The 23481-nt window shown below is 47.9% G+C and overlaps 1 protein-coding gene across 1 annotated transcript in view; it reads left to right on the top strand.

The window, feature by feature from the left end:
* The window catches only part of LOC311134829 (DNA-binding protein RFX7-like), a gene marked incomplete at both ends in the record, with an annotated part of 23498 nt that extends 465 nt beyond the window's left edge, over positions 1-23033 (top strand). Inside the window, 10 exons of the mRNA XM_084168609.1 lie at positions 4279-4392; positions 7707-7742; positions 8010-8132; positions 9382-9583; positions 10087-10297; positions 13605-13912; positions 17190-17371; positions 18372-20073; positions 20322-22439; positions 22626-23033. Of these exons, the coding sequence (XP_084024735.1) occupies positions 4279-4392; positions 7707-7742; positions 8010-8132; positions 9382-9583; positions 10087-10297; positions 13605-13912; positions 17190-17371; positions 18372-20073; positions 20322-22439; positions 22626-23033 (5404 nt within the window). The remainder of the gene's footprint in view (positions 1-4278; positions 4393-7706; positions 7743-8009; positions 8133-9381; positions 9584-10086; positions 10298-13604; positions 13913-17189; positions 17372-18371; positions 20074-20321; positions 22440-22625) is intronic.
* Positions 23034-23481: the final 448 nt, after the last annotated feature.

Raw genomic sequence — 23481 nt, 5'->3', positions numbered from 1 at the left:
ATTAACTTCAATGCTTTTCAATGAGGACATTTTGGTATTGGAATTTTGTTTACTTTCTGGATTCACTGGAATTGAAATGGAATTGACCCCAACCCTGAAGGTATCACTGGCTCTATTATGATATAGCTAGAGAACCTTCTCTGTGTCAACATTGAGAGCATGACAGAGTGTCTGTCTGTCTGTCTGTTCATCCTGTCGTCTGGGCCCTTGTCTCAGAGTATGAGTGGCGTGCTAGGATCTGTTATTGTCTCTGTCTGGTGTGGTGTTGGCTTGATAATGTTACGCCGTGTCTCTGTCTGGTGTGGTGTTGGCTTGATAATGTTACGCCGTGTCTCTGTCTGGTCTGGTGTTGGCTTGATAATGTTACGCCGTGTCTCTGTCTGGTCTGGTGTTGGCTTGATAATGTTATGCCGTGTCTCTGTCTGGTCTGGTGTTGGCTTGATAATGTTACGTCGTGTCTCTGTCTGGTCTGGTGTTGGCTTGATAATGTTATGCAGTGTCTCTGTCTGGTCTGGTGTTGGCTTGATAATGTTACGCCGTGTCTCTGTCTGGTCTGGTGTTGGCTCGATAATGTTACGCCGTGTCTCTGTCTGGTCTGGTGTTGGCTTGATAATGTTACGCCGTGTCTCTGTCTGGTGTGGTGTTGGCTTGATAATGTTACGCCGTGTCTCTGTCTGGTGTGGTGTTGGCTTGATAATGTTACGTCGTGTCTCTGTCTGGTCTGGTGTTGGCTTGATAATGTTACGCCGTGTCTCTGTCTGGTGTGGTGTTGTATTGATCATGTTACGCCGTGTCTCTGTCTGGTCTGGTGTTGGCTTGATAATGTTACGCCGTGTCTCTGTCTGGTCTGGTGTTGGCTTGATAATGTTACGCCGTGTCTCTGTCTGGTGTGGTGTTGGCTTGATAATGTTACGCAGTGTCTCTGTCTGGTCTGGTGTTGGCTTGATAATGTTACGCCGTGTCTCTGTCTGGTCTGGTGTTGGCTTGATAATGTTACGCCGTGTCTCTGTCTGGTGTGGTGTTGGCTTGATAATGTTACGCTGTGTCTCTGTCTGGTCTGGTGTTGGCTTGATAATGTTACGCCGTGTCTCTGTCTGGTGTGGCGTTGGCTTGATAATGTTACGCTGTGTCTCTGTCTGGTCTGTCGTTGGCTTGATAATGTTACGTCGTGTCTCTGTCTGGTCTGGTGTTGGCTTGATAATGTTACGCTGTGTCTCTCTCTGGTCTGGTGTTGGCTTGATAATGTTACGCTGTGTCTCGCTCTGGTCTGGTGTTGGCTTGATAATGTTACGCCGTGTCTCTGTCTGGTGTGGTGTTGGCTTGATAATGTTACGCTGTGTCTCTGTCTGGTCTGGTGTTGGCTTGATAATGTTACACCATGTCTCTGTCTGGTCTGGTGTTGGCTTGATAATGTTATGCCGTGTCTCTGTCTGGTGTGGTGTTGGCTTGATAATGTTACGCAATGTCTCTGTCTGGTCTGGTGTTGGCTTGATAATGTTACGCCGTGTCTCTGTCTGGTCTGGTGTTGGCTTGATAATGTTACGCCGTGACTCTGTCTGGTCTGGTGTTGGCTTGATAATGTTACGTCGTGTCTCTGTCTGGTCTGGTGTTGGCTTGATAATGTTACGCCGTGTCTCTGTCTGGTCTGGTGTTGGCTTGATAATGTTACGCCGTGTCTCTGTCTGGTCTGGTGTTGGCTTGATAATGTTATGCCGTGTCTCTGTCTGGTCTGGTGTTGGCTTGATAATGTTACGTCGTGTCTCTGTCTGGTCTGGTGTTGGCTTGATAATGTTACGCAGTGTCTCTGTCTGGTCTGGTGTTGGCTTGATAATGTTACGCTGTGTCTCTGTCTGGTCTGGTGTTGGCTCGATAATGTTACGCCGTGTCTCTGTCTGGTCTGGTGTTGGCTTGATAATGTTACGCCGTGTCTCTGTCTGGTGTGGTGTTGGCTTGATAATGTTACGCCGTGTCTCTGTCTGGTGTGGTGTTGGCTTGATAATGTTACGTCGTGTCATCGTACACAAAGTCTTAACCTGGGTCGTGTTCATCAGGGCACACCATAGCAAAATGGTTTTCAACTAAACGCAAAAAATATATATATTCTTATTTTACAAGTCCAGGTAGTTCCTTCCTATTTTAGTCAATTGTCTATCTTTGTGTGCTTAGTGAACACAATCCTGGTAATAAGCCTTACTGACATGAGGACCCATTTAATATGTAGGCTTAGACCTACTTGTGTCAATCATAACAGAATGAAAGCAGACTATAGCTAACCTATATTGTTAGAAAAGACAGTGGCTTTTTTATTCTCCGCTGATTGGCTGACAACTCTCACCTCATTCATAAGTATCGCTTCCCCTAGCAACAAAGAAGCAAATAGAAAAGGAAGAGGTGAGATGAATTAATTCTTAGAAACCAATTGAAAAGGAGGTGGGGTGGAGTCTGTTGTGTAGTGGGAATCAAAGACATGTTGTCAGTGTGCCAGCAGGCAGCATCTGTATATACAACATGTGCAGTGTTTTGATTATCATAATAAACACATTAACATGACATTTCAGTCTTATCCAGAGAGACTAACAGGTAACTGCCAAAATAATGGTAACACTTGGTTAAATGATGGATACAAAGTATATTGAAAGCAGGTGCTTCCACACAGGTGTGGTTCCTGAATTAATTAAGCAATTAACATCCCATCATGCTTAGGGTCATGTATAAAAATGCTGGGCAGGCCATTATTTGGGCTACCATGGCTATGCCCCCATAGGATGACAATGACCCCATCCACAGGGCACGAGTGGTCACTGAATGGTTTGATGAGCATGAAAATGATGTCAACCATATTCCATGGCCGTCTCAGTCACCAGATCTCAACCCAATTGAACACTTATGGGAGATTCTGCAGCGGCGCCTGAGAGAGCGTTTTGCGCCACCATCAACAAAACACCACATGATGGAATTTCTCGTGGAAGAATGGTGTCACATCTCTCCAATAGAGTTCCAGACACGTGTAGAATCTATGCCGAGGCGCATTGAAGCTGTCCCAACGCCCTGTTACGACACTTTACGTTGTTGTTTCCTTTATTTTGGCAGTTACCTGTAGCTACAAGCAGTTACATTCAACTAAAGTAGGTAGTAACTGACAACAGTGAAGCAGGTTGGTTCCCATGGTCACAGTAGGTAGTAACTGACAACAGTGAAGCAGGTTGGTTCCCATGGTCACAGTAGGTAGTAACTGACAACAGTGAAGCAGGTTGGTTCCCATGGTCACAGTAGGTAGTAACTGACAACAGTGAAGCAGGTTGGTTCCCATGGTCACAGTAGGTAGTAACTGACAACAGTGAAGCAGGTTGGTTCCCATGGTCACAGTAGGTAGTAACTGACAACAGTGAAGCAGGTTGGTTCCCATGGTCACAGTAGGTAGTAACTGACAACAGTGAAGCAGGTTGGTTCCCATGGTCACAGTAGGTAGTAACTGACAACAGCGAAGCAGGTTGGTTCCCATGGTCACAGTAGGTAGTAACTGACAACAGCGAAGCAGGTTGGTTCCCATGGTCACAGTAGGTAGTAACTGACAACAGCAAAGCAGGTTGGTTCCCATGGTCACAGTAGGTAGTAACTGACAACAGCAAAGCAGGTTGGTTCCCATGGTCACAGTAGGTAGTAACTGACAACAGTGAAGCAGGTTGGTTCCCATGGTCACAGTAGGTAGTAACTGACAACAGTGAAGCAGGTTGGTTCCCATGGTCACAGTAGGTAGTAACTGACAACAGCGAAGCAGGTTGGTTCCCATGGTCACAGTAGGTAGTAACTGACAACAGCGAAGCAGGTTGGTTCCCATGGTCACAGTAGGTAGTAACTGACAACAGCAAAGCAGGTTGGTTCCCATGGTCACAGTAGGTAGTAACTGACAACAGTGAAGCAGGTTGGTTCCCATGGTCACAGTAGGTAGTAACTGACAACAGCGAAGCAGGTTGGTTCCCATGGTCACAGTAGGTAGTAACTGACAACAGTGAAGCAGGTTGGTTCCCATGGTCACAGTAGGTAGTAACTGACAACAGCGAAGCAGGTTGGTTCCCATGGTCACAGTAGGTAGTAACTGACAACAGCGAAGCAGGTTGGTTCCCATGGTCACAGTAGGTAGTAACTGACAACAGTGAAGCAGGTTGGTTCCCATGGTCACAGTAGGTAGTAACTGACAACAGTGAAGCAGGTTGGTTCCCATGGTCACAGTAGGTAGTAACTGACAACAGTGAAGCAGGTTGGTTCCCATGGTCACAGCGAAAGTTTGTTTCTACTACCTCTCATTTTACAGCAAGATGTTGAGAAGTTTACAGACATCGAAAAACTCTACCTCTATCTGAAGTTGCCTTCTGGTCCCAGCAATGATAAAAGGTAACGTCTTCTATTTTTCTCTCATTTAATAATAATAATAATAATAATAATAATATATGCCATGTAGCAGATGCTTTTATCCAAAGCGATTTACGGTCATTTATGCATAAATTTTTTTGTATGGGTGGCCCCTGGAATCAAACCCGCAATCCAGGCATTGCAAGGGCATAGCTCTACCAACTGAGCCATAGAGGGCAATTTAGCTGTATCTCATTGCACTTTGTAGCCTATATTTTATAATATACAGTGTCTTCAGAAAGTATTCACACCCCTTGACTTTTTCCACATTTTGTTGTGTTACAAAGTGGGATTCAAATTAATTTCGTTGTCATTTTTTTTGTCAACTATCTACACAAAATACTCTGTAAAGTCAAAGTGGAAGAAAAATTCTAACATTACTAAAAAAAAGAAACATGAATAATAAAACACTAATATATCTTGAGCAGTTAAGTATTCAACTTCCTGAGTAAATACATGTTAGAATCACCTTTGGTAGTGATTACAGCTGTGAGTCTTTCTAGGTAAGTCTTTAAGAGCTTTCCACTCCTGGATGGTGCAACATTTGCCCATTATTCTTTTCAAAATTCTTCAAGCTCTGTCAAATTGTTTTTTGATCATTGCTAGACAACCATTTTCAGGTCTTGCCATAGATATTCAAGCAGATTTAAGTCAAAACTTTAACGCCGCCACTCAGGAACATTCACTGTCTTCTTGGTAAGCAACTCCAGTGTAGATTTGGCCTTTTGTTTTAGGTCATTGTCCTGCTGAATGGTGAATTAATCTCCCAGTGTCTGGTGTAAAGCGGACTGAACCAGGTTTTCCTCTAGGATTTTGCCTGTGCTTTGCTCCATTCCGTTTCTTTTTTATCCTGAAAAACTCCCCAGTCCTTAACCGATTACAAGCATACCCATAACATGATGCAGCCACCACTATGCTTGAAAATATGAAAATATGGAGAATGGTACTCAGTAATGTGTTGTATTGGATTTGCCCCAAACATAACACTTTGTATTTAGGACAAAAAGTTAATTGCTTTGTCAAATTTTTAGCAGTATTACTTTAGGACCTTGTTGCAAACAGGATGCATGTTTTGGAATATTTGTATTCTGTACAGGCTTCCTTCTTTTCACTCTGTCATTTAGGTTAGTATTGTGGAGTAACTACAATGTTGTTGATCCATCCTCAGTTCTCTCCTATCACCATCAGCCATTAAACCCTGTAACTGTTTTAAAGTCACCATTGGCCTCATGGCGAAATCCCTGAGCGGTTTCCTTCCTCTCCGGCAACTGAGTTAGGAACGGCGCCTGTATCTTTGTAGTGACTGGGTGTATTGATACACCATCCAAAGTGTAATTAATAACTCCACCATGCTCAAAGGGATTTTCAATGTCTGCTTTTCTTTCTTTTTTACCCATGTACCAATAGGTGTCCTTCTTTGCGAGGCGTTGGAAAACCTCCCTGGTCTTTGTGGTTGAATCTGTGTTTGAAATTCACTGCGCGACTGAGGGACCTTACAGATAATTGTATGTGTGGGGTACAGAGATGAGGTAGTCATTCAAAAATCATGTTAAACACTATTATTGCACACAGAGGGAGTCCATGCAACGTATTATGTGACTTGTTAAGCAATTCTTTACTCCTGAACCTTTTTAGACTTGCCATAAGAAATGGGTTGAATACTTATTGACTCAAGACATTTCAGCTTTTTATTTTTAATTAATTTGTAAAACATGATTGAAAAACATGATTCCATGTTGACATGATTGTGTGTAGACCAGTGACAAAACAATCTAAATGGAATCCATTTTGAATTCAGGCTGTAACAACAAAATGTGGAAAAAGTCAAGGGGTGTGACTACTTTCTGAAGGCACTGTATTCTCTCATTGCACTTTGTAGCCTATATTTTATCATATATTCTCTCATTGCACTTTGTAGCCTATATTTTATCATATATTCTCTCATTGCACTTTGTAGCCTATATTGCATTGTATTATATTTCTGTTTGTGGAGCACGATATTGTTATTGTGATGGCCATTTTATTTTTTGGGTTTCCTGATAGTCCTGTCTTTTTACCCAGCTGCTTTTTGATCACAAGCAGGTAGAGCTCTGCTACCAGACCCGAGCCCGACGGGCCACCACATCATACATCGTGTTAGGGCCGGGTAGGGCCTTATTTTTTCAATTGATAACTAGATTACGGGCAGGGCTCGTGTAACACTAAATTGATCACTAACATTTTGAAGCTGAGCCATTTGCTCGTGCCATCTGCTGCGCAGTACGGTCATATCTGACTGAGATCATAACGTGGTGTCAGAAGCGCTTCAACCTCGTCAAATATAACACAGGAGAGATTATTTCACAGAAAATAATCATGTTCCTTGAGTTTTGTCTTGAGTTTAGAGTGATGAAAAGTCGCTAACAGCTAACTGCTCTCAGAGCAGCCTAAGTGGAGCCGTTGCTATGGATACTCACAGACTCAGAGCCGCCCATGAGCAGAGCGCATGCAGAGCGAGCAGGGAGCGAATGACAGACAGATGGGAGCAGCTAATGGATTTACTAAAAGAGGAAGTTATTTCGGGCAGGGCCTTAATTTTGGCAGAAGTAATTGGGCCTGGGTAGGGTAGGGCCTGAACGTCGCAGGCATGCCTGTGCAAGGCTCTACAAGCAGGATGTTTTCATTAAACTCATATTTCGGTGTATTTGGAAGAAAAAAAAGTGTCTCTACAATTCCTTTGCATCAATATTCAACACTGCAGTCTCTGTCTTGTGATCTTCTGTTTATGGCTGCTCATATCATTGTTTTTTTTGTACCATTATGAAGCAATACTAGTATAATGATTGATTTGCTATTATATCCAGCTTTCTGTGTTCTTAATTTGTTTACGCCATATTTATCTATTTGTCTGTCCATTACCTCAACCCTCCAACCCTCCAACCCTCCAACCCTCCAACCCTCCAACCCTACAACCCTCCAACCCTCCAACCCTCCAACCCTACAACCCTCCAACCCTCCAACCCTCCAACCCTCCAACCCTACAACCCTACAACCCTCCAACCCTCCAACCCTCCAACCCTCCAACCCTCCAACCCTACAACCCTCCAACCCTCCAACCCTACAACCCTCCAACCCTCCAACCCTCCAACCCTACAACCCTCCAACCCTCCAACCCTCCAACCCTACAACCCTCCAACCCTCCAACCCTACAACCCTACAACCCTCCAACCCTACAACCCTACAACCCTACAACCCTCCAACCCTCCAACCCTACAACCCTACAACCCTACAACCCTACAACCCTACAACATCACTAGGACTGAGAATCAGAGAGCCTCCACTCCTGGAATATGGTACGTATACCACTACATCACACAGATACACACTATAGTCCGCTGTAGCTCAGTTGGTAGAGCATGGCGCTTGCAACGCCAGGGTTGTGGGTTCGTTTCCCACGGGGGGGGGGGCAGTATGGAAAATGTATGCACTCACTAAAACTGTAAGTCGCTCTGGATAAGAGCGTCTGCTAAATGAGTCAAATGTATTCATTGAAAGAAAACACTACAGGAGGTTGTTTCACCACTAACCTGTTTGTGTTGGTGTAACGTTAACTGGGTCAGTGACCAGAGTGGCATGTCGTCCAGTCGAACACAGCAGATGTACGCTTTCAACTGGATCTGGAATCACCTAGAGGAGCACCCCGAGACATCCCTGCCAAAGCAAGAGGTGTACGACGAATACAAGTGAGTGTGGCCTGTATATAGGGTTGGCCTGTATATAGGGTTGGCCTGTATATAGGGTTGGCCTGTATATAGGGTTGGCCTGTATATAGGGTTGACCTGTATATAGGATTGACCTGTATATAGGGTTGGCCTGTATATAGGGTTGGCCTGTATATAGGGTTGGCCTGTATATAGGGTTGACCTGTATATAGGGTTGGCCTGTATATAGGGTTGGCCTGTATATAGGGTTGGCCTGTATATAGGGTTGACCTGTATATAGGGTTGACCTGTATATAGGGTTGACCTGTATATAGGGTTGGCCTGTATATAGGGTTGACCTGTATATAGGGTTGGCCTGTATATAGGGTTGGCCTGTATATAGGGTTGACCTGTATATAGGGTTGGCTTGTATATAGGGTTGACCTGTATATAGGGTTGGCCTGTATATAGGGTTGGCCTGTATATAGGGTTGACCTGTATATAGGGTTGGCCTGTATATAGGGTTGGCCTGTATATAGGGTTGGTCTGTATATAGGGTTGGCCTGTATATAGGGTTGGCCTGTATATAGGGTTGGCCTGTATATAGGGTTGACCTGTATATAGGGTTGACCTGTATATAGGGTTGGCCTGTAAATAGGGTTGCAAAAGGTTTTCCAGAAATCCTGGTTAGAAGATTCCAGGAATCAAAAGGGAATAAGCAAGAAATCCAACCAGGATTTCAGGAAAACCAGGGAATTTTGGGGAAAGTTACTGACGTTTGCAACCCTACCTGGGTTCTCAGTACCGAATCTCTGTGGAAAGTGCTTCCTAGACTAGGTTTAAACTGTGTCTAGGACAGCGGCCCTCGAGTGTAGTAGCAGGAGTGGTTTGACCCGTTGAAGACATGGATTGATGAATGTATACCTTTGTTGCCAAAGTCGTCTATAGCAAAATCATCCAGTTCTAGTTGTAAAAATTTCACGTTTATTTGCCATGTTTACATTTATTACATTTGATTATCTTTATTAACTAGAGAATCGTCTAACTTTTAGTGTGTTTCTTTCTGTCAACCGTTCCGATCAATCACATTTATTTTTTATGAAGCCCTTTTTACACCAGCAGTTACCCAGCCTTTAAACTCCAGAGAGCAAGCAATGCAGGGGCAGAAGCACAGTGGTTAGGAATAACTCCCTACGTGCCAACATGCACAGATCGTATTGGGTTCGTACGTGTGAAGGTTGTATTGTGATGATACGTGTCATGTCTACGATATCGTGAATGTGTTTTTCAGGAGTTACTGTGACAGTCTTGCTTATCACCCACTGAGTGCTGCAGACTTTGGAAAGATCATGAAGAATGTCTTTCCCAACATGAAGGCTCGCCGCCTGGGCATGAGAGGCAAATCTAAATACTGTTACAGTGGACTGAGGAAGAAAGCTTTTGTTCACATGCCTTCTCTGCCCAACCTGGACTTACAAAAATCAGGCGACGGGGTAAGTTTACATGATGGCTTTTTAGCCAGGAAGTGGCCATAATCATTTCAGAGCAAGTACGTGTAGATTTCAGGGTTGGGGTCAGTTCCATTTCAATTCAGTCAATTCAGGAAGTACACTGATAATCAATTTCCAAATCTCATTGAGAAGCAAGTTTAGGAACATTTGAATTTGAATTTCAGTTTAGATCTGAATTTAAATGGAATTGACCCCATTCCTAGTAAATCCACCCTAACTCCAGGCAGGATATCAGATCTGAATGACCTCTTCCCCTAACTCCACACAGGATATCAGATCTGAATGACCTCTTCCCCTAACTCCAGACAGGATATCAGATCTGAATGACCTCTTCCCCTAACTCCAGACAGGATATCAGATCTGAATGACCTCTTCCCCTAACTCCAGACAGGATATCAGATCTGAATGACCTCTTCCCCTAACTCCAGACAGGATATCAGATCTGAATGACCTCTTCCCCCGACTTAACCCTCTTCTCTCTCCAGTGTGAGTTGATGGAGGCGTCGTCGGGCCAGTCTCCCAGTGCAGAGGATGAGATGCGCTCAGCGGCCTGTGGCTTGGTGTGTGAGTGGGCTCAGAAGGTCCTCAGCAGACAGTTTGATGCCGTGGAGGACCTGGCTCGCTTCCTGCTCAACAGTCACTACATAGGAACCAAGTCCATGGCTGCCCTCACCGTCATGACTGGGGCTCCCACAGGTAGGCAAGGCTAATGGGGATGGTGGTATGAAAGGGACAGGTAGGCAAGGCTAATGGAGATGGTGGTATGAAAGGGACAGGAAGACAAGGCTAATGGGGATGGTGGTATGAAAGGGACAGGTAGACAAGGCTAATGGGGATGGTGGTACGAAAGGGACAGGAAGGCAAGGCTAATGGGGATGGTGGTATGAAAGGGACAGGTAGACAAGGCTAATGGGGATTGAGGTATGAAAGGGACAGGTAGACAAGGCTAATGGGGATTGAGGTATGAAAGGGACAGGTAGGCAAGGCTAATGGAGATGGTGGTATGAAAGGGACAGGTAGACAAGGCTAATGGGGATGGTGGTACGAAAGGGACAGGTAGACAAGGCTAATGGGGATTGAGGTATGAAAGGGACAGGTAGACAAGGCTAATGGGTATGGTGGTATGAAAGGGACAGGTAGACAAGGCTAATGGGGATGGTGGTATGAAAGAGACAGGTAGACAAGGCTAATGGGGATGGTGGTATGAAAGGGACAGGAAGGCAAGGCTAATGGGGATGGTGGTATGAAAGGGACAGGTAGACAAGGCTAATGGGGATGGTGGTACGAAAGGGACAGGTAGACAAGGCTAATGGGGATTGAGGTATGAAAGGGACAGGTAGGCAAGGCTAATGGGTATGGTAGTATGAAAGGGACAGGTAGACATGGCTAATGGGGATGGTGGTATGAAAGGGACAGGTAGGCAAGGCTAATGGGGATGGTGGTATGAAAGGGACAGGAAGGCAAGTCTAATGGGGATGGTGGTATGAAAGGGACAGGTAGACATGGCTAATGGAGATGGTGGTATGAAAGGGACAGGAAGGCAAGGCTAATGGGGATGGTGGTATGAAAGGGACAGGTAGACAAGGCTAATGGGGATGGTGGTATGAAAGGGACAGGAAGGCACGGCTAATGGGGATGGTGGTATGAAAGGGACAGGAAGACAAGGCTAATGGGGATGGTGGTATGAAAGGGACAGGTAGAAAAGGCTAATGGGGATGGTGGTATGAAAGGGAAAGGAAGGCAAGGCTAATTGGTATGGTGGTATGAAAGGGACAGGTAGACAAGGCTAATGGGGATGGTGGTATGAAAGGGACAGGAAGGCAAGGCTAATGGGGATGGTGGTATGAAAGGGACAGGTAGGCAAGGCTAATGGGGATGGTGGTATGAAAGGGACAGGACGCCAAGGCTAATGGGGATGGTGGTATGAAAGGGACAGGAAGGCAAGGCTAATGGGGATGGTGGTATGAAAGGGACAGGAAGGCAAGGCTAATGGGGATGGTGGTATGAAAGGGACAGGTAGGCAAGGCTAATGGGGATGGTGGTATGAAAGGGACAGGAAGGCACGGCTAATGGGGATGGTGGTATGAAAGGGACAGGAAGACAAGGCTAATGGGGATGGTGGTATGAAAGGGACAGGTAGAAAAGGCTAATGGGGATGGTGGTATGAAAGGGAAAGGAAGGCAAGGCTAATGGGGATGGTGGTATGAAAGGGACAGGAAGGCAAGGCTAATGGGGATGGTGGTATGAAAGGGACAGGAAGGCAAGGCTAATGGGGATGGTAGTATGAAAGGGACAGGTAGACATGGCTAATGGGGATGGTGGTATGAAAGGGACAGGAAGGCAAGGCTAATGGGGATGGTGGTATGAAAGGGACAGGACGCCAAGGCTAATGGGGATGGTGGTATGAAAGGGACAGGAAGGCAAGGCTAATGGGGATTGAGGTATGAAAGGGACAGGTAGACAAGGCTAATGGGGATGGTGGTATGAAAGGGACAGGTAGGCAAGGCTAATGGGGATGGTGGTATGAAAGGGACAGGTAGAAAAGGCTAATGGGGATGGTGGTATGAAAGGGACAGGAAGGCAAGGCTAATGGGGATGGTGGTATGAAAGGGACAGGAAGGCAAGGCTAATGGGGATGGTGGTATGAAAGGGACAGGTAGGCAAGGCTAATGGGGATGGTGGTATGAAAGGGACAGGAAGGCAAGGCTAATGGAGATGGTGGTATGAAAAGGACAGGTAGACATGGCTAATGGGGATGGTGGTATGAAAGGGACAGGAAGGCAAGGCTAATGGGGATGGTGGTATGAAAGGGACAGGTAGACAAGGCTAATGGGGATGGTGGTATGAAAGGGACAGGAAGACATGGCTAATGGGGATGGTGGTATGAAAGGGACAGGAAGGCAAGGCTAATGGGGATGGTGGTATGAAAGGGACAGGAAGGCAAGGCTAATGGGGATGGTGGTATGAAAGGGACAGGTAGACAAGGCTAATGGGGATGGTGGTATGAAAGAGACAGGTAGACAAGGCTAATGGGGATGGTGGTATGAAAGGGACAGGTAGACAAGGCTAATGGGGATGGTGGTATGAAAGGGACAGGTAGGCAAGTCTAATGGGGATGGTGGTATGAAAGGGACAGGTAGACATGGCTAATGGGGATGGTGGTATGAAAGGGACAGGAAGACATGGCTAATGGGGATGGTGGTATGAAAGGGACAGGAAGGCAAGGCTAATGGAGATGGTGGTATGAAAGGGACAGGAAGGCAAGGCTAATGGAGATGGTGGTATGAAAGGGACAGGAAGACATGGCTAATGGGGATGGTGGTATGAAAGGGACAGGAAGACAAGGCTAATGGGGATGGTGGTATGAAAGGGACAGGTAGACAAGGCTAATGGGGATGGTGGTATGAAAGGGACAGGAAGACATGGCTAATGGGGATGGTGGTATGAAAGGGACAGGACGCCAAGGCTAATGGGGATGGTGGTATGAAAGGGACAGGTAGACAAGGCTAATGGGGATGGTGGTATGAAAGGGACAGGTAGGCAAGTCTAATGGGGATGGTGGTATGAAAGGGACAGGTAGACATGGCTAATGGGGATGGTGGTATGAAAGGGACAGGTAGACATGGCTAATGGGGATGGTGGTATGAAAGGGACAGGAAGACAAGGCTAATGGGGATGGTGGTATGAAAGGGACAGGAAGACATGGCTAATGGGGATGGTGGTAGAGACGGTGTTGGGTGGTGTTGATGACCACAGTCAACAGGGGGCTCATCAGTCAAGAGGGGGTCAACAGTCAACAGTCACTACATTGGGACCAAGTCCATGTCAACGCTAAGCGGGCACCCACAGGTAACGGGACTAGGTTTTGGGCTCTTGATGGGAAAGAACTTGGGAGTCTTGCTCATGTATCAAGCTGTAGTTGCCAGAGTCAAGCACTAGTGCTGCAGATACCATTTCTCAGGTGTGTTGAGAAATCTATTTTCTCATCTGTATGTCTCACCAGGTCTGAAGACGCACACGCCAACCTCTGCGTTCGTGCCCACGTCCGAGGCCTCGTCCTTCCAGCCGCAGGTGAAGACGCTGGCCTCTCCCTCGGTGGACGCCAAGCAGCAGCTCCAGAGGAAGATCCAGAAGAAGCAGCAGGATCAGAAGCTCCAGTCCCCCCTGCCTGGAGAGGGACAGGGACAGAACCAGGCCAGGAGGGCCGAGGCCAGCACCCCAGGGCCAGCTATCCCCTGTGGAAGTCCTGCTCTGCTCTCACCACAACCTACCATTGGTATAGTGGTGGCAGCCGTCCCCAGCCCCGTCACGGTAAGATAGGATAACATATGTATGCACACAAGCATGCACAGATACACACACAGATCAGACAAGATTGATCATGGTTTTAGACTACATGCTCAATATTGTAAGGAAAGATAAGGCAATAATTTATTGAATGTCAAGAATGGTGCTGCAATGGATAGCTGCTGTTTTACGGGCTCCTGAACAATTCTGCTATTTGGTGTGTTTTTTGGCGCTGATCGTAACATTTTTTGTACATGATGTTTACGCCATCGTTTCCTATGACCGAAAATAGCTTCTGGAAATCAGAACAGCAATCACTAACCTCGATTTGGATGAAGATTTCAAGGAGTCGGTGGCGCAGGACATACGGCTCACCCCGGACCAGGCCCTAATCCCGACACCAGAAGAGGAAAAGGCTGCGTAAGAGAGGCCGATGTGCGGGCACCATGACAAAACTATGTCAGTGAATAAATACAGTGGGGGGAAAAAAGTATTTAGTCAGCCACCAATTGTGCAAGTTCTCCCACTTAAAAAGATGAGAGAGGCCTGTAATTTTCATCATAGGTACATGTCAACTATGACAGACAAAATGAGAAAAACAAATCCAGAAAATCACATTGTAGGATTTTTTATGAATTTATTTGCAAATTATGGTGGAAAATAAGTATTTGGTCAATAACAAAAGTTTCTCAATACTTTGTTATATACCCTTTGTTGGCAATGACACAGGTCACACGTTTTCTGTAAGTCTTCACAAGGTTTTCACACACTGTTGCTGGTATTTTGGCCCATTCCTCCATGCAGATCTCCTCTAGAGCAGTGATGTTTTGGGGCTGTCGATGGGCAACACAGACTTTCAACTCCCTCCAAAGATTTTCTATGGGGTTGAGATCTGGAGACTGGCTAGGCCACTCCAGGACCTTGAAATGCTTCTTACGAAGCCACTCCTTCGTTTCCCGGGGCGGTGTGTTTGGGATCATTGTCATGCTGAAAGACTCATCCACGTTTCATCTTCAATGCCCTTGCTGATGGAAGGAGGTTTTCACTCAAAATCTCACGATACATGGCCCCATTCATTCTTTCCTTTACACGGATCAGTCGTCCTGGTCCCTTTGCAGAAAAACAGCCCCAAAGCATGATGTTTCCACCCCATGCTTCACAGTAGGTATGGTGTTCTTTGGATGCAACTCAGCATTCTTTGTCCTCCAAACACGACGAGTTGAGTTTTTACCAAAAAGTTCTATTTTGGTTTCATCTGACCATATGACATTCTCCCAATCCTCTTCTGGATCATCCAAATGCACTCTAGCAAACTTCAGACGGGCCTGGACATGTACTGGCTTAAGCAGGGGGACACTTCTGGCACTGCAGGATTTGAGTCCCTGGCGGCGTAGTGTGTTACTGATGGTAGGCTTTGTTACTTTGGTCCCAGCTCTCTGCAGGTCATTCACTAGGTCCCCCCGTGTGGTTCTGGGATTTTTGCTCACCGTTCTTGTGATCATTTTGACCCCACGGGGTGAGATCTTGCGTGGAGCCCCAGATCGAGGGAGATTATCAGTGGTCTTGTATGTCTTCCATTTCCTAATAATTGCTCCCACAGTTGATTTCTTCAAACCAAGCTGCTTACCTATTGCAGATTCAGTCTTCCCAGCCTGGTGCAGGTCTACAATTTTGTTTCTGGTGTCCTTTGACAGCTCTTTGGTCTTGGCCATAGTGAAGTTTGGAGTCTGACTGTTTGAGGTTGTGGACAGGTGTCTTTTATACTGATAACAAGTTCAAACAGGTGCCATTAATACAGGTAACTAGTGGAGGACAGAGGAGCCTCTTAAAGAAGAAGTTACAGGTCTGTGAGAGCCAGAAATCTTGCTTGTTTGTAGGTGACCAAATACTTTTTTTCCACCATAATTTGCAAATAAATTCATTAAAAATCCTACAATGTGATTTTCTGGATTTTTTTTCTTCTCATTTTGTCTGTCATAGTTGACGTGTACCTATGATGAAAATTACAGGCCTCTCTCATCTTTTTAAGTGGGAGAACTTGCACAATTGGTGGCTGACTAAATACCTTTTTCCCCCACTGTAATTCTAGAGTCATTATCATCACAAAAGTAATATGGAACAGGATATAAATCTGGGAGATTAATATATCCAAGTTCAGGTTTCTCCAGCTTTTGCTTGTTCTTGTAGTCATGACAAGCCCCTCCTCCTGCCACTACCCTATAAAGACATTCTGGGTTTCCGTGAGGGCAGTCAAGTGGTCCTCCTTTGACGTTGCAGGGCTTACCATTAGAATTCATATAATGTCCTGGTTTCCCTGGGACTGGGATGACCTCTGTCAAGTTCATGTCCCATTCGGGTTCTGGTCCTTATGGTCGTTCTCCTCACAGTCATTTGTTTCACCGTGGTTTTGATCAACCAAGGATTTCAGCAATGGCAACACACAGCAAAATACTATTCCCATTATTACCAGTGATATGCCTATTATCATTGCCATTTTTGTGAACATTGCTCCACATTTTCCAAATGTCAAGTCCAGCCAATCCCGGGTACGTGCCCAGCATTGTTCTTGACTTTCTGTCTCAATCCTTTAAGCTTGATCATTGCCTCCGAGAATATTCCTCCTGGGGCAGTATTATTAGGGCTAAAAGTGCAGCCCTCGCTTCCGAAACATAACACAGACTCCGACTTCTTCTGCTAGGAGCCAATCCAGAGCCTGTCTATTCTGCCAGGTCATCCTACTTGTTGCCTGTACTTGTTCTCCCAGCGCTGACAATGCTGAGTCAGTATAATTGATAAACCTCTGTTGATTGTAATATACACTACTGTTTAAAAGTTTGGGGTCACTTAGAAATGTCCTTGTTTTCATTTTTTTTGTCCATTAAAATAACATCAAATTGATCAGAAATACAGTGTAGACAACGTCAACAGTGAAGAGGTGACTCCGGGATGCTGACCTTCTAGGCAGAGTTGCAAAGAAAAAGCCATATCTCAGATTGCCCATTAAAAATCAACCGTTTCCAGCTACAATAGCTATTTACAACATTAACACTGTATTTCTGATCAATTTGATGTTATTTTAATGGACAATTTTTTTTGCTTTTCTTTCGAAAACAAGGACATTTCTAAGTGACCCCAAACTTTTGAACGGGTAGTGGATGTCTTTTATAGCAGGTGCTTTTATCCAAAAGCGACTTACATTCTCGCTGTATAAATTATTAACGTATGGGTGGCCTCGGGAATCGAAACCCACGACATTGGCAAGCGCCATGTCTAACATGTTCCACTGTGTGTCTCCCAGCAGGTCCAGAGGAGCAGGCAGCTGGTGACCTCCCCCAGCCCGGTGGGGTCCCCCGAGGGGAAGGTCATGCCAACGGTCAACTTCCAGGTGGTCACCCACACCCAGTCTCTAACCCACAGACAGTCCCCTAAAATGCCCCAGAACATCTCAGCCTGCCCCGTGGGAGACCGCCTGGCCAGGCACAGGTAACAATAAGGATCACCGTCATCATAATAATAGATTTTATTTCTATAGAACACTTTTAAATACACTATGGGCCGGTTTCCCGGACACAGATTAAGCCCACCCTACGCTCTTAGTAAAAAGGGTTCCAAAAGGGTTCCTCGGCTCTCACCATAGGAGAACCCTTTTAGTTCCAGTTAGAACCCTTTTAGTTCCAGTTAAAACCCTTTTAGTTCCAGTTAGAACCCTTTTTGGTTCCCGGTAGAACCCTTTTTGGGTTCCATTTAGAACCCTCTGTGGAAAGTGTAAGGATTGGTGTGAGGTGTGACCCAGGTGCGGTACAGGATATACAGTAGGCAGTAGGCAGAGATGGTGAAACAAGGATCTTTACTGGTGGTCCCAAAACCAGGGTACAAAATAACGGACTTATCACAATAAAAGAAAGGCTGGAGCAAATAAGTCTCCAAAAACCGTCTGACAGCCAAAATACGAAATACTACCTAAGACTGAAACAAACAACAAAACAGGGAGAACACTTCTCAAGTACCTGTACATAGGTCTCCGATCAGACACGGAGTAGTACTGCTGGACATAGAGAAACTAGCAGAGAAAACTGAGCAAGGGAACACAGGGAAGTGAGGGCATAAATACACAGGTGAACAGGTAGACACAGGTGACACCAATAGGATACTGATTAGTCCAGACTGTGAGTGAGGAGGTGCCTAAGGTTGTCGGAGGATGACACCTAGTGGATCGCTACGGAACTGCGACCCCCTCCTGTAACAGGAAAGGGTTCTACATGGAACCCAAAAGGGTTCTAACTGGAACCAAAAGGGTTCTACTATGTGGACAGCCGAAGAACTCTTTACGTTTCTAGATACAGTAGCACATTTCTTTCTATGAGTGTACTCCATTCCTACCACTAAAAAGCTAATTCAATGAACATTCTCCGTTGAGTATGCTTTTTAAAGTTCGGTTGTCTTGTTTGTGTTAATAATCTATTTCCATCTCCTGGACCCACAGGTACCCCCAGATCCTCCCCAAGCCCTCTGCCACAGGGGCCATCACCCTGCGTTCACCCCCCACCCTGCTCATCACCAACAGCCCCATCAAGACCCGCCACGTGATCCAGCCCCAGCTCAGCTCCCACGTCAACGTGGTCAAGATGACCGCCATCTCCCTGGCCCCTAGCAACACTATCAGCACCAGCAGGAACAGTATGGTCCTCAGGCCAGCTTCAGCGTCGGCCGGGGTGGGAACCACCACCACCGCCACCTTTTCCACCACCGCCGCCCTAGAGGAGGTACGGCAACAGGGGCAGAGCCAGGGAGGCCCCCCAGCCTCCACCCCCACTCCCACAGTGGCCCCTGAGGCCATCATCACTGACAATAACTCTGATAAACAGAGCACCATACAGCAGTCCCCCGGTGGGGCCAAGGGTCTAGAGAGGGCCACTAAGTACCGAGCGTCCAGCGAACCCTCGCTCCTGGTCAAATGCTCCCCAGGACCTGACAGAGTGACCGCCAGGACCAAAAGCGACCCCTCCTCTACCTCCCCTCCCGCCGCTGCCACCAATGCAGCGACTATTAGGGCAGGGACCCAGCAGGGCCGCAATAACAACAGCAGTACCGCCACCACCACCTGTCACCAAGAAAGTCCTTTTTATCTGACTGTTGTGCCCTCGGCCAATCAGAACGCTCCTAAAGACTCCTCCTCCTGTGCGTCAGGTTCTAAGAGCCCCCGGAAGCGAACCGGCCCCGGTCTCGATTCCTCCCACGTGATCCCCGTGAAGCGCGTCTTCATCTCCCAACAACCTTTAGGTGTGACCTTTGACCCCAAACCAGGGGTCACCGCCGCCGTCAAGAGGGTCCCAGCCAGACCAGGCACCCCCGCCCGACCAGAGAGCGCCCCCTGTCGAGTGACGGTGAAACAACACCTAGTGCCCACGCAGATCCTGGCGCTGTCCGACTCGCCCGTCACCAACGCGGAGATCTCCTACCTTTCCTCCTCTCAGACTGTCAATGTGAAGCCCCAGTCCTCCTCGCTGCTGCTAGTGAAACATGAGGACCCGTCCTCTCTAACTCTCAGCACTGTCAGCAGTCACACCAGCAGCACTGCAGACCCTTGTAGCACCACCACAGTGTCTGAGCAGCAGCAACAACAACAACAACAACAACAACAGCAACAGCAACAACAGGCCTTACTACAGCAACACTCTGAGGCCTCTGTCTCTGTGATGGCAGTAGGAGCACAGCAACACACTGAGGCCTCTGTCTCTGTGATGGCAGTAGGAGCACAGCAACACTCTGAGGCCTCTGTCTCTGTGATGGCGGTAGGAGCACAGCAACACTCTGAGGCCTCTGTCTCTGTGATGGCAGTAGGAGCACAGCAACACTCCGAGGCCTCTGTCTCTGTGATGGCAGTAGGAGCACAGCAACACTCTGAGGCCTCTGTCTCTGTGATGGCAGTAGGAGCACAGCAACACTCTGAGGCCTCTGTCTCTGTGATGGCAGTAGGAGCACAGCAACACTCTGAGCCCTCTGTCTCTGTGATGGCAGTAGGAGCACAGCAACACTCTGAGCCCTCTGTCTCTGTGATGGCAGTAGGAGCACAGCAACACTCCGAGGCCTCTGTCTCTGTGATGGGGGACATGAATAGCACAATGTGGGAGGAGTCAGCCACAGGGCATCTGGAGGAGCTGCAGAAACAGGCCTTCACTCAGAATGTGAGTTCTTATAATGACCCACACTATGTGTCCTTCTTTAGTATATGTATCAGGCTAATTGGTTTTCATTTGTGGAGTTTAGAAAAGTTTGTTAAAGTGTCATTCCACAATATTATAACAATTGACCGGACACATTACTTATTAAAATGTAATTTGATGTTTTTAATCATCCTTGTAGGGTGATGCCAATAAAACATTGTCCTCCTCTGATGGTGAATAAAGTTCTGTTCTATTTCATTCTATTCTAGATACCAGCAGACCACACCAAGCAGCAGGCCCTGGGTTCTGCAGACCAACACCAACTCCCCAAAATCATATCCCAGACCTCAGACTCCTCTGCCCAGTTATCTGGCCTTCACCAGGAGATGGTGGACTTTGCCTCCTCAGCCTCCCAGCACGGCTCCACCATGGACTACTTCTCCTTTAACGATGATGATATGACCCAGGACAGCATAGTAGAGGAACTGGTTCAGATGGAAGAACAGATGAAGCTGAAGGGCCTCCAGCCACTGTTCAGTAGCTGTGTGGATAATATCTCTCTCCAGGGCCAGCCTGGTGGCCCCCAGGGGCCCATCATCAACAACCACCACCAGGGGGGTAACTCTTCTTTCTACCAGTCTGCCCATAGCAGCATTACCCCCGTCCAGACCCCCACCCCGACCCCCACCCCGACTCCAACCCCTACCCCCACGGAGATGACTCTCGGCGGGCACGGGCTGACCAGAGGGAGCCCCTGCTGCCATCACAGCATGGCCCCTATCACGCCCGTGGAGGGGCCTCTAGGAGGCCGACACACCCCTATAAGCGCTCTGTCCAACTGTTCTAGTAGCATACCGCCTAGCCCTGTGGAGTGCAGGAACCCGTTTGCCTTCACCCCCATCAACTCCAGCATGGCAGGGGGTTACCACGACGATGCCTCCGTGGTGTCTGTCTCCTCCAGCCCCGTCAAGCCCATGCAGAGGCCCATGGCCACTCACCCAGACAAGGCTAAACTGGAGTGGATCAACAACCGCTACAACAGTGGTGGAACTGGAGCAACTGGAGGAGTCGGAGCAGGGCCAGGGTCTGGGTTATCCATCTCTAACCACAGCCTTGGTGGACTCCTGCCCAGCTACCAGGATCTAGTGGACGACCACTTCCGTAAGCCGCACGCCTTCGCTGTTCCGGGCCACAGTGGCCAGTCTTTCCAGGCCCAGTCCAGACTGCAGGACGGCGGCCATTTTGGATTTCTGACCCCCATCTCTCCCATCTCTCCGGTGCAACAGCAGTTGACCAGCGTATCGACCACGCCCACCAACACGGCAACCAAACAGGACGAGAGCTTCGCTGTCCCTGCCCCTCTGGACAACAAGGGCGGAGCCTCGTCATCAGGGGGTGGGACGTTCCGTTGCCGCAGCGTCAGCCCCGCCGTGTGTCAGAGGACCTTCAGCGGTACCGGCACATCCCCCGGCGCCAGCACTACCACTCGATTGGTTGTCTCGCAGTTCAGCTCCCCCATGACCCCACAGGAAATACTCAGCATCCTGTCCAACAGCCAATCGGTGGACGGCAACCTCCACAGCATGGCCCAGCGCAGCCAATCGGTGCCCTTAAACATCATGATGCAGAGCGTTGTGGAGATGGAGCTGCTTCCTGTAGAGATGCAGGTCATCCAGGGACAGAGTAATGCCACTAAGATCACCAACGTCCTCCTGAGTAAGATGGACTCTGGCGTGGACGACACAGTCAGGGGCCTGGGCATCAACAACCTTCCTTCCAACTACAACGCCCGCATGAACCTCACCCAGATGCTGGAGACCCAGTCTCAGAGTCAGACTGCCCCTGGGGGCTTCACCACCGGAGGAGGAGGAGGAGGAGGAGGAGGAGTCAGGGGGGGGGATGCCTACCTGTCCCAGCTGCAGACTGTCAGCTCCAGCCCTGCCTCTTTCGAGCTCCAGCAGCACGGGAGCTACCTCACCAGCGCTGGAGGAGGCGGGGGGGAGATGAGCTTCTCCTCTGGAGACAACCAATCACCATCAGGGCCTGGTGAGGACGTGGACCTGGAGCTCCAGCAGATCCAGGACCTCCAGGAGCTTCAGGAGGCCTCAGGACAGCTCCTTCCCCAGCTACTCCAAACACAGGCTAGGCTGCTCCAGAGTCCCCATCCCCAGCTCCAGAGTCCCCATCCCCAGCTCCAGAGTCCCCATCCCCAGCTCCAGAGTCCCCATCCCCAGCTCCAGAGTCCCCATCTCCAGAGTCCCCAGAGGCCCCATCCCCAGAGTCCCCAGCTCCAGAGTCCCCATCTCCAGAGTCCCCAGCTCCAGAGTCCCCATCCCCAGCTCCAGAGTCCCCATCCCCAGAGTCCCCATCTCCAGAGTCCCCATCCCCAGAGTCTCCATCTCCAGAGTCCCCAACTCCAGAGTCCCCATCCCCAGAGTCCCCAGCTCCAGAGTCCCCATCCCCAGAGTCCCCAGCTCCAGAGTCCCCATCCCCAGAGTCCCCATCTCCAGAGTCCCCATCCCCAGCTCCAGGCCGGGCTCCAACTCCTTCGGTCCATCCCCACCCAGCAGCAGCAACAACAGGAGGAAGAATACGAGGCACAACAACAGCTAGACTTCAACAACACCGTTAAAGACCTGTTAGGTGACGACGGCCTCAACGTCGACGCCGAAGGCCTCAACCCCAGCTCTCAGCTGGTTGGTCAGGTGGCCTCGGAACTCAACGCCGCCGTGGCGTCCGACTTCACCAACGACATCAGGCTGACCTCTGACCTCTCAAGTAGCATCACAGACCTGAACACGTTGGACGCCAACCTGCTGTTCGATCCGTCCAATCAGCAGCAAGAACAGTACGAAGCCGCCACACTGGAAGAGCTGAAGAACGACCCTCTGTTTCAGCAGATATGTAGTGATACTGTGAACGCCTCTTTCGACTGGCTGGAGAGCAAAGACCAGCCGACGACTGTAGAGATGTTGGGCTAATGTTGTTATTGTGTGCGCACAAATGGAAGCTTATTCCTTATATAGTGCACTATGGGTCTCTGCCTATTGGCCCCGGTCAAAAGCAGTGCACAATATAGGGACTAGGGTGCTAATTTGGACACAGATCGTCTTAAAAACAAAATTTTATATATATATTTATGGTTTCTGTTTTTTTATTACTGTTTGTCGGGGGGAAAAAAACTTCTGGATTCTCGGCCATTTTGTCCAGTGAAAAGTGCCAGCCTAACCTGAAAATCTCTCTCCTAATTTTTCACGTTTTTTTTTTTATATCACTTTTACTGTTAAAAGATATCTGATTCACAATACATTACCACTTCATTTCACCTTCCTATGAAATCAAAAATGAGTACATTTCAAGTGAGTGAAGACGTGGTCTGCGAGACGTGGTCTGCGAGACGTGGTCTGCGAGACGTGGTCTGCGAGACGT

Source organism: Coregonus lavaretus (genome assembly GCF_964263955.1).
Source record: "Coregonus lavaretus genome assembly, chromosome: 9".
In the NCBI taxonomy this organism is placed as follows: Eukaryota; Metazoa; Chordata; class Actinopteri; order Salmoniformes; family Salmonidae; genus Coregonus; species Coregonus lavaretus.
Note: the sequence above shows the minus strand (reverse complement) of the source record. Positions and strands in the feature narration are given on the sequence as shown.